The sequence below is a fragment of the Dipodomys ordii genome, unplaced genomic scaffold, assembly GCF_000151885.1.
Source record: "Dipodomys ordii isolate 6190 unplaced genomic scaffold, Dord_2.0 Scaffold11, whole genome shotgun sequence".
NCBI lineage: Eukaryota > Metazoa > Chordata > Mammalia > Rodentia > Heteromyidae > Dipodomys > Dipodomys ordii.
Genome location: NW_012267227.1, coordinates 6,917,196 through 6,928,208, shown reverse-complemented (window position 1 = coordinate 6,928,208; position 11,013 = coordinate 6,917,196). Strand labels below are relative to the sequence as shown.

The window sequence follows — 11,013 nt, the reverse complement described above, 5'->3', positions numbered from 1 at the left end:
TGACTCTTACTACCTTATTCAGTCTAGTTGTTTTGTGTTTGATTTATTCCTATTTTTCTATAAGTTTTAGTTGTATCGGTTATTTACTGAAATTTCTGTTCTTTTTATGTAGGTGCTTAGAGCTATGAACTTTGATCTCTTACTACTTTTGCTATATCCCAGAGTTCTGGTAGGATACACTTTCATTAGTTTGCAGGAACTTTTTGATTTCTCCCTTTCTTTGTTCAGTCACCCAGCTGTTATTCAACAATGTGTTGCTTATTCTCCATATGTTTGAATATATTTTGAGGGTTTTTTTGTTGAATTTTTTTGTTATTATAAAGGTGATTTACAGAGGGGTTACAGTTTCATAAGTCATGAGTACATTTCTTTTTGGATCATGTCACCCCTTCCCTCACTCCCAGTTTTTCCCTCATGCCCATCCACCAGTCGTATAGTTCATTTTCCACAGTGTCCAGTGAGTACTACTGTTGCATTGTTCATGCTTTGTCCATTTCTGTGTTCTCCTTTAACCTCCCAAAGACAGATAAATGAACAAACAAGACAAAAGGCAAACAAAGACAGCAACAAAAAAAATGCCTCTCGTTTCCATTTCCTGGAGTTCATTTTGCTAAATATTATTTTATATGATCAAATCACATAAGTCTTGCACCTCTGGTCTCAATGTACGAATGTCTAGTCTAATTTATAGTTTATAATATATAATTGTTAATGTCCTAGTGTATTTTAGATCTAGCCTTTGCATATGACAGAAAATATGTACTGTTTGTGTTTTGAGCTTGGCTTGCCTCATTTAATGTTTGTTTTTTTGTGTGTGTATGTCCTGATCCTGGGGCTTGAACTTAGGGCCTGGGATCTGACCTGTTGTGCTTAAGTCTCATAGACTTTCCTGTCAGGCTGGCTTCAAACCTTTATCCTCAGATCTCACACTTGTGAGTAGCTAGAATTACAGGCCTGAGCCACTGGTGTCTGAACCTTGTATCTTTTGTTATTGACTTCTAGGATAGTTCCATTGTGGTCAGATAGAATACAGGGTCTTACTTCAATTTTCTTGTACTTGTTCAGTCTGGCTGTGTGTCCTAGGATATGAGCTATTTTGGAGAAAGTCCCATGGGCTGCTGAGAAGAATGTATATCATGTGGTTACTAGGTAAAGTACTCCATAGATATTTATTACATCATTTTGGGTTGTAGTGTCATTTAACTTGGGGTTTCTTTGCTTGTAAGTCCAAGAGTGTTTTGTTAATTGAACTTGGTTGTGCTATTAGTTGCATGTATGCTGACCACTGTAATTCCTTCTTCATAGGTTATAACATTTAACCAATGTGAAGTGACCTCCTTTGTCAATCTGATCTTAGCCTGAAGTTGATTTTATCAGTTATAAATATGACTATTTGCCAAGTGTCGGTGGCTCACACCTGTAATGCTAGCTACTCAGGAGGCTGAGATCTGAGGATCACAGTTCAAAGCCAGCCTGGGCAGGAGAGTCTGTGAGAATCTTATCTCCAGTAAACCACTCAGAAAACCAGAAGTGGCACTGTGGCTCAAGTGGTAGAGTGCTAGCCTTGAGCTGAAATGCTGAGGGACAGTGCCCAGGCTCAGAATTCAAGCCCTAAAACCACAAAAATAAATAAGACAATTCCTATCTTCGTACAGGATGTGTTTGCTTTGAAGGTCATTTTTTCAATTTTTGATCAGTTCCTGAGGCTTGGACTCAGGGCTTAGGCGCTGACCCTGAGCTGGTTCACTGAAGGCTAGTGCTCTACCACTTTGAGCCATGGCTCCATTTCTGGTTTTCTCATGGACTTTCTTACCGAGGCTGGCTTCAAACTGTGATCCTCAGATCTCAGTCTCCTAAGTAGCTAGAATTACAGGTGTGAGCCACCAGCAACTGTCTATCATTTTTGTTAGTAAGACTTTTTTTTTTTTGGCCAGTCCTAGGGCTTGAACTCAGTGCCTGGGCACTGTCCCTGAGCTTCTTAGGCTCAAGGCTAGCAATCTACCAATTGAGCCACAGTGCCACTTCTGGCTTTTTCTGTTTATGTGGTACTGAGGAACAAAACCCAGGACTTCATGCATGCTAGGCAAGCGTTCTACCACTAAGCCATATTCCTAGCCCAGTGAGATTTTTAAATTCAGGCTGCTGTTCTACATCTTTGTTTTGTTGGTCATGGGCTTGAACTCTGGGCCTAAGTGCTGTCTCTCAGCTCTTTTTGCACAAGGCCAGTGCTCTACTACTTTGCGCCACAGTGCTACTTCCAGTTTTCTGGTGATTAATTGGAGATAAGAGCTTCCAGGGGACTTTTCTGCCTGGGCTGGCTTTGAACTATAGATGCTCAGATCTCAGCCTCCTGAATAGCTAGGATTATAGGTGTGAGCCACTGGTGCCTGGCCTCTATATCTTTTAATTGGAGAGTTGAGCCTGCTGATTACTGGATGCATTAATTAATGTTTCTATTGAGAACGATACTGTATTTTCTGTCTTTGTGTGTGTGTGTACGCACGCGTGTGCGTGTGTGCATGTGCATGTGGTTTTTTTTCCTCTTGTTTTTACTAATCTATTCCTGTAGTAGGGTGTATTCCTATAATTTCTGTTTTTGAGTGTCTTTTTCTAAGGCTACTATTCTCTTAAGTATTTTTTTTTTTTTTTTGGGTGTCAGTCATGGGGCCTGAACTCTGGGTCTGGGCGCTGTTCTTCAGCTCTTCAGCTCAAGGCAAGCGCCCTACCATTTGAGCCACAGCACCACTTCCTGCCTTTTCTGCTTATGTGGTGCTGAGGAATCGAACCCAGGGCCTCATGCATGCAAGGCAAGCGCTCTACCACTGAGCCACCTTCCCAGCCAAGTGAGGAATGTATGCCTTAGTGGAAGGACACGGTTATCACCCACAACAAACAAGAGGGCAGAATTGGATGGTCATTGATTTCTTTATTCATTTAGGAGGTAGGGGGTGGTCCTAGGGAAAAAAGAAAGACCTCCCAGGGAAAGGGTCTGTTGGGACTGAGCTGGAAAGGAGTGGGGGTTTCAGTAAGTACCTGGGTGGGAGATATGGCATGAAACCTTACCTTTGGGAATGAGTACAGTGGAATACTGAATACATTCATACACATTTCTATCATCTGATTTTCTTATATTTATATATATACACACACATACAGTATAATCTTTTTATAAATGTACAGCTTGAGCAAAGAAAGATCCTTCTTGTAATAGCAGTACAGCATGACACACACAGACAAACAGAAACCAACATGGGCCAGCCAAATTCCAATCGAAGACCCAGAGATACCGCAAGGCTCCCAGCCCCGCCCCCTGGCACAGGTAAGCCAGCCTACCCTTGACCTTGAGGTGGTGAGTGTCCATTCTCACCCAGCCCTCCCTGAGGGAAGATGCAGATAGGAATGTTATTGGGGGTGGGAGGGGAGGGAAAAGAAATAAGAGGAAAGAAATGTGCTCTTCAACTCCAGGCACTGGTCGGAGAGCCTTCCCTCTCTTCCCATTCACCGGGTTTAAATACAATAAATAAATCTTAGGAAACCTTGTGCTGCTTTGCCCTGCTGGTTCCTACAACCAGGCTGCTTTTAATCCTTTTGGGTCACTTACGAGTGACAGCTCCCTAGTCCGGAAGCCACAGTTCTCCATGTCTTCTTAGGGGAAGGTGGTAGAATGGTTCCAGGCCTTGGAGAAGTAAGTAATTGCTCACTGTGGATCAGAAGAGTTGGGGTGGGGAGAGTCCCCCACCAAATGCTCTCAAGTCTGCATCTGGAGCACCTCTGTCTCTTGCTGGAGTCTCTGGGTGCCTCAGATCTTGGTCACGTAATTGTTGGGGAAGAGGCCTTGTTTGCCACGCAGTCGGCCGGTCCACCAGCCGGATGGATCTGCGGGGGAGAAGGTGCATGCAGGTGAGCCACACACGCTCTGCTCTACGCCCCAGACACCTTTCTTTTTCCCTTCTAGGTTTGGTTATTAGAAAAGTTCTTTGAAGCTGGGTGCTAGTGGCTCATGCCTGTAATCCTAAGCTACTCAGGAGGCTGAGATCTGAAGATCACGGTTCAAAGCCAGCCCAGGCAAGAAAGTCGGTGAGACTCTTCAATGAACCAGAAAACCGGAAGTGGTGCTGTGGCTCAAGTGATAGTGCTCGCCTTGAGCTGAAGAGCTGAGGGACAGTGCCCAGGCCCGGAGTTCAAGCCCCACAACCGACAAATAGAAAAGAACTTCGCAAGGAGAACCTATCACCATGGCAGACACAAAAACACCAGTACTCAGATCTGCCTTTGGGGTGCTGCCTGGGATCCCTCTAATGTGGGTGTAGTCTGCCAGGGACAGCTGGTAAGATAGGGCTTTTCTATGTGACCCAGGCTAGGCCCTGAACTGACAATCTCCTGCCTCAATCTGAATGTTGAGATTGCAGGCATGCACTACCATCTTTGGTTACCTTTTGAGGCTTTGTGTATGAGCTAAAGATACAATTGTGTGGCTGGGCAGCTGTAGCTCCACTACCCTGGAGGCTGAGATCACAGGATCATGGTTCCAAGTCAGCCCAGGCTCAAGAGTTCAAGCCCCAACCGTGGCACACACAAAATTGTCCTTTGCCATTTGAATGAAAATGCATCGGTCTCTGTGTGCACCCATGCCACAGTTTTAAGGTTTAGCACTTTGCTTCTGATAAAAACCATATTGATGGTCATAAAACTTATTTCTAGGCAAATTGGAAAAAAAAAAAGCAATACTTTGGGGAGGGCTAGGCAAGGAGGATTGTGGTCGCAGGATGGCTGCAGTCTTCCTGATCTCTGCCTCTTAGGTAGCTGGGATCAGAGGTGAAAGCCATTGCTTTTTCTCAAAATAACTAATAAAGCACTTAGCCAACCAAGCCCACGAACCACATCATAGATTTCCTTCCTGGCGCTGCCTCTTTCCATTATGAGGAAGCTATAAGAATGGGGGTTGGGGGGGGCGTGTAAACCTCAGGTTCACTTTCTTAGGGCAATCCCTGACAGGTCTAACTCTTGCTGCAGAGATGAGTTCAGAGATGGGTGGCTTTAGCCAATCAGAATGACACAAGACTTGTGTCCAGGGTCTGGGAAGGTGGCTCAGCAGTAGAGTGCTTGCCTCACATGCATGAGGCCCTGGGTTCGATTCCTCAGCACCACATAAGCTGAAAAGGCCGGAAGTGGCACTGTGGCTCAAGTGTGGTAGAGCATGAGCCTTGAGCTGAAGAGCCGAGGCGCAGCACCCAGGCCTAGAGTTCAAGCCCCACGACTGACAAGACTTGTGTTCAAGCTGGGTGTCCAAATGGTTCACATCTATAATCTAGGACTTGTGGATTGCAGTTCAAAACCAGCCTGGGCAGAAAAAGTCCTCCACCATAGCCAACTATCCAGATTCCCCACCATGGATGAATGGATTAAGGAAATGGATATAAATCACATAAGTCTGTGATTTGCATGGAAATGGATGGGCCTAGAAAAATTAAGAGACATAAATCAGGCTCAATGAGACAAATGGTACGTCTTTTCTCTCATTTGTGGAAGTGAGTTCTAAGTTCTAAATGTGAAAAGATAGGGCATCATCCTATGCACATATACACCAACAAGTTGACTGAAGCATGCTACACGTAGGGAGGATTCCAGTGGTTTAACTCCTCTGAGCAACTAACAGAAAGCCAAAAACCACATGTTTGTGGGGGAGAAGAGGGAAAGGTGGGTGAAGACAGCCATGATATTCAAGTTCCACACGTGAAAATGGAGCCATGTCACTTGAGGGAAAGGATGGGCTAAGAAAGATGAGAGGGGAAAGTCGTGATATTTTGGTCAAGATGTACTCCTAACCTCACATGCCTAAGAGAAACCTCGTCCACCTTCATGTTGAGTACATCTTTACAATTTTTATGATGATCTGTTGACTTGAAACTTGTATCTGTTGTCTAAGGAAATTCCAGATAAAGAGTTCAGCAATAGTTGCTATGATGGCCTGGACCTCTGCAGCCATTTTGCCACCATGAAGACAAAAGGCTGGAGAGGCTGCCCTGGCCTTGCGCTTACCTTCTTTGATAATGTCAATGACGTCATTGGCATTGAAGCTGAGCTCATCCGTATCCTGAGCGTCGTAGGCATACAAAGCCTTGCACTGGGGCACCTGAGGTTTGGGCTTGGGCTGGGGCTTGGGTCTGCCCCCTGCTGGGGTAGGCCGACTGGTCGTCTGTCTCCGAACACTGCAGAGAGAAAACAAAGCAGATGAGACATGGGCCTTAATCCTATAGTGGGTTACAGCCGTGTCCTCATGAAGTTCAAATCTACTTCTGCCCTTCGAAGCCCAGGACGCTCTCAAACATTTTTGTGTCAATCATGGGACTTCAACTCAGCTGAGCATTTTTTGCTCAAGGCCAGTGCTTTACCACTTTGAGCCACAGTGCCACGTCTAGTTTCCTGGTGGTTAATTGTCAAGAGTCAGTGCTGGTGGCTCACACCTGTAATCCTAGCTACTCAGGAGGCTGAGATCTGAGGATCGCAGTTCAAGGCCAGTCCAGGCAGGAAAGTCTGTGAGACTCTGATCTCCAGCTAGCCACCAGAAAACTGGAAGTGGTGCTCAAGTGGTAGAGCACTTGCCTTGAGCTTGAAGAGCTGAGGGACAGCGCCCAGGCCCAGAGTTAAGGCCCCACAACGGACAAAAATAAAGATGGCTTCAAAAAGGGGTTGGGCTGGCAGTTGATGTGGGGCGCCGGTCACAAGTAGAAAGGAATCTTCCTCAGTTCTTTGTTCTGGGACGAACAAGAAACCACAGCTCAGTACTTCTAGAATCCTGTCATGGCCAAATGCTCCTTGGGGGCTGATGGATGAATTGAGATCAAGTGGAAAGTTAGAAGCACTAGCTCCAGCAAAGAGCGGGGGACTCTGCAGCCCAGGCTCTGCCCCCTCCCCCTCAGTCCCCCCAGAAGGGACCAAACCCCAAGTCTTCTCCAGCTCCCATACCTCTGGGGGTAGTACACCCTGTGGATTATGAGGGTGACATCACTTCTGCCCTTCTCAGCCAGACGAGTGCCCGCTGGTATGATTAATCCCCTATATATCAGGAGCAATGTTTGGTGAAGGAGAATTAGCTGGGGCTACCAGAAGTCATGTGACTTCCCAGCTAGAAGGTCTGGGTGGGTGGGTCTGAGAGCAGAGAGGCTTTGGTACTGAAGGTGTCCTGCTGGGAGGGAGAGAGGGCGACACCCAGTGGGCAGACGAGGAAATGCACCTCTGCCATGCAAACCCTGAGTCATGGCCACATTCCCCTGCACTGTCTTCCATCTTCCCCCGCCTCCTCCCAGCTGCACCTGTTCAAGCTCAGCCTCAGACAGTTCACTTTCCACCTGACCATCCTCTTACCAGCATTTCCGAGATCAAAACCACATGTCTCACCAAGTCCCTGTCCAGTATGGCTCCGGCTCCCAGAGACCACACGGTCAACTTCCCCTGCAGCTTCTCCAGCTCCCTCAGACCGAGCTGGAGAAGGAAACCCCTTTTGTTCCAATGCTATGGTAGAAAGTGGCTGGGGCTAGACACAAAGCAAACAAAAGACCTCCAGAGTGAAGAAGGGAGAAAGTGAATACAGGCAGGAAATGCTTCTGCAAAGACACCACTGGTTTAAAAAAAAAAAAAAAGCCCAACAAAAGCTATTAACAAGCCAGTTCTATAAGACAATATACAGATAATAGAACAGCTTGTTTCTATGTACTAGACACGAGAAGTTCAAGAGAAAGATCAGAAAATTCAAAAAAATCAAGAAAACAACCCCTTATGATAAATTCTGGAGCATATACGGTGGCTCACGGCTATAATCCTTAGTAGGAAAAGTCCATGAGATTCATCATCACCCCAAAGCTGGAATTGGAGCCATAGAGGGCCAATCTGGTCACTTCTATCTCTCGGTTCAATGGAGAAGGGAAGAGATGGTTAAGCACTGTGAAGCTGGGCGTGAGGAGAAACCCCAGGAGCTTTAGACAGAGTGGGGTGAGCCGAGGGGGACAGCCACAGACTGGTTTGATGCAGGTGGCCAAGCTCCACCGATTGTACCAGAATTGGGTTCCCATTGACTGCAGAGAGGGACTGCCGGCTTGAAATCTGTTCTCTCTCCTGGGTACCCTGCCTCTCTGAACCAGGCTACGCCTGACACTCTTCTGGGAAGTCCCTGGATAGGGCTGGATGACATGACAGCCACTCTTCAGCTGGGCTGGCTGTGTACCAGTATTTTTTTTTGTGTGTGGGGGGGAGAAGAGTGGGGGCGACTACTGCACTAAACCTTTGCAACTTCTGGGGAAGTGTGTGAGGAAGGTTCCTGGCATTTCCTATGCGTGGATCACTGGCCAACATGCTAAGTTATGCAATCTCCATCACTGCCGCTAGAGGGCGATCCTGTGTAATGAGTGAGCGAAGAACACCGTCAAGTGACCTGTCAAGAATGAATGAATGAGGTCTTTGAGCCCCCAGAAGCACACAGCCCAGGTGGCCCACCTGGCCTGATAAAGGGGGGATTATAGGCTTTGCACAAACACTTGAGACCCTTGTGCCAATGGATGAGAACCCGCTCAGCCCAGCTGGCAAGATGATACTTCAAACTTGCAGCAACTTGTGTCCTAAGATCGGTGGAGGGGGTGAAACTATTCAGAGTTCTAAGCATAGATGTGAACATCACCACGAAACCACCTCAGATTACAGATACCTATTCAAGTATAAAATGTAAAAAGTCATGCAAAGTTGCAATTGAACGAGCACTATTGCACATCAAGGTAATAATAAATATTCATAGTGTGCCTTTAGCTAATTTAAAAAATTGTTTTTTGGCAGCCTCCTGCTCACCCAGTTTACTTGCTCATGGCTGGTGCTTAACCATTTGAGCCACACCCCCACTTGTGGATGCTATGGTGTGTATCTGCCATCCGGGACTACCTTCTAAGACACCCCCCCCCCAAACAACAATTGGCAGTGTACTGCCATAAGTCCTGAATTATGGGCTACCAGAAGGCCTAGAGATTCTTTTCGACGATTGTGAGGTTTTTCAATGGACATTTGAGACCTCTTGGACAGCTATGGAATCTCACAAGATGCCAAAAGCCAGGAAGAAAAATGGACCCTCAGGCGACCCCCTTTGAAAAGAATTCAAATTGCCTGTGACTCATTAGAAATCTGAGTACTTCTTTTTTTTGGGGGGAAGGGGGGTTCTTAATACCAGGGCTTCGACTCCAGGCTATTGGCTCTCATTTAGCTGGCTTACTGATAGCTGGCATTCTACCACTCAAGCCACCATCTCCAGTCTGACATTTTATTGGTTGATTGATAGTGGAGTCTCAGAGACTTTTCTGCCCAGCATCAAACCTTGATCCTTCAAATCTCAGCTGGGATTACAGGCATGAGCCACCAGAACCTGGGTATTATCATTATTCCTGTGATACACATGAATCCACGGAGGGTGGGCGGGAACATTAAAGGGCAAGCTAGAGGCATCCCACAGTAAATACGGGATGAGTAAAACAGAAGGAGACCAACAAACCAGACCCACACCTAGCCCTGGCCAACTTCTGGGCGGTTCCCATGGCTCCTGGGTGGCTATGTGGACTCCAGGCCGGGGAGATCAGAGAGGATGGAGTTTTCAAATATCATTGCTTTGTCCCGCAGTGGGGAAATTTATGTCTTGAAACTCCAAGAGGGAAAATAATGGCATTTTCTTTCCCTGACTTGGAAAAATACACTGGGTTCCAAAAGGCTCCATCTCTAAATGTTACTGGAAATGAGGAGAAATGCATGCCAGCAATTCCAAGACTTTGACTCAGCCCAGACCAGGTTATGGCTGCGTGTTCGTGTAGAAATATTGCTATTGGACACTGGCTGGAAATCTTAAGCCTTCTGAAAATATGACTCCATGAGAAGAATCTTGACACGAGCCATTGGCAGCGTTTACGTTTTGTATCCATTTATGCTTCTGGGCGTGGGGGAGAAATCCGGCCACAGCACGTGGCTCTATCTTTCTCTGGATTTGTTTTGATTGATTGATTTAGTGCCACTTCTGGGGCTTGAATTCAAGGCCTGTGTGCTGTCCCTGAGCTTTTCATTCACTCAATGCTAGCCCTCTCCCACTTGAGCCACAAGCTCCACTTCTGGCTTTTTTGGGTGGTTCTTTGGACAGAAGAGTCTCACAGATTTTCCTGCCCAGGCTGGCTTTGAACTGTGATCCTCCAATCTCAGCCTCCTGAGTTGCTAGGATTATAGAATTATATAGAATTGCCTGAAGCTATCCTACCATGAATGGGACTGACCTGGGTTTTATGGAAAACAAGAAACCTCTAAGAGAATGACCTATAAAAGCAGGATGGATCTTTAATCTGGATCAGACTCTGTGTGTGTGTGCGTGTGTGTGTGTGTGTGTGATGTGTGATGTGTGATGTGTGATTGGAATTTTGAACTCAGGCCCTGATGCCTCTCTTGGTTTGACTGCTCAGTTGGCACTCTACCACCTGAGCCACACCTCAGAGCCTCGCTTTCTGCTGGTTAATTGGAGGTGAGCTTCAAGGACTTTTCTGCCTGGGTTGGCTTTGAACCTTGATACTCCTATGGCAGCCTCCTGAGGAGCTAGGGATTCAAGATGAGCACTGACTTTTATTCTCTGGATCAGCTTCAAACTCCTATGCTCCTATCTCTGTATCTCCCAAGTAGCTGGGATTATAGTCATGCGCCACTGTTCCTGGCCTTGAATTTGACTGACCAAAAGCTTTAGTAAAGGATTAAAAGCCAATACTTCCACCTCCAGTCTCTTAGTGCAGTTTGGAGAGTGGAACTGAACTCATGGCTTATAGAGACCGTGGGCACAAATATCTTAATCCAAGGGTGAAAGGCTGTTGATGGGTGGCGATTAATTTAGCAATGACTTCATGCTCTCTCCAAAAACTACATCAGCTGAACCTCAAATCAACTGATGACTTTCCTGAATTAACTTGAGGCGCTAATTATACCATTTGATTTTTATCCATGTTACATGATCCA

General features: G+C 46.3%; 1 protein-coding gene across 1 annotated transcript in view; it reads right to left on the bottom strand.

Moving 5' to 3' along the window:
- Positions 1–2,917: 2,917 nt before the first annotated feature.
- The window catches only part of Myo1e (myosin IE), a 136,201-nt gene continuing 128,105 nt past the window's right edge, over positions 2,918–11,013 (bottom strand). The window contains exons 26-27 of the mRNA XM_013009939.1: positions 6,040–6,209; positions 2,918–3,876 (exon numbers count right to left, since the gene is read on the bottom strand). Of these exons, the coding sequence (XP_012865393.1) occupies positions 3,800–3,876; positions 6,040–6,209 (247 nt within the window). The 3' untranslated portion in view covers positions 2,918–3,799. The remainder of the gene's footprint in view (positions 3,877–6,039; positions 6,210–11,013) is intronic.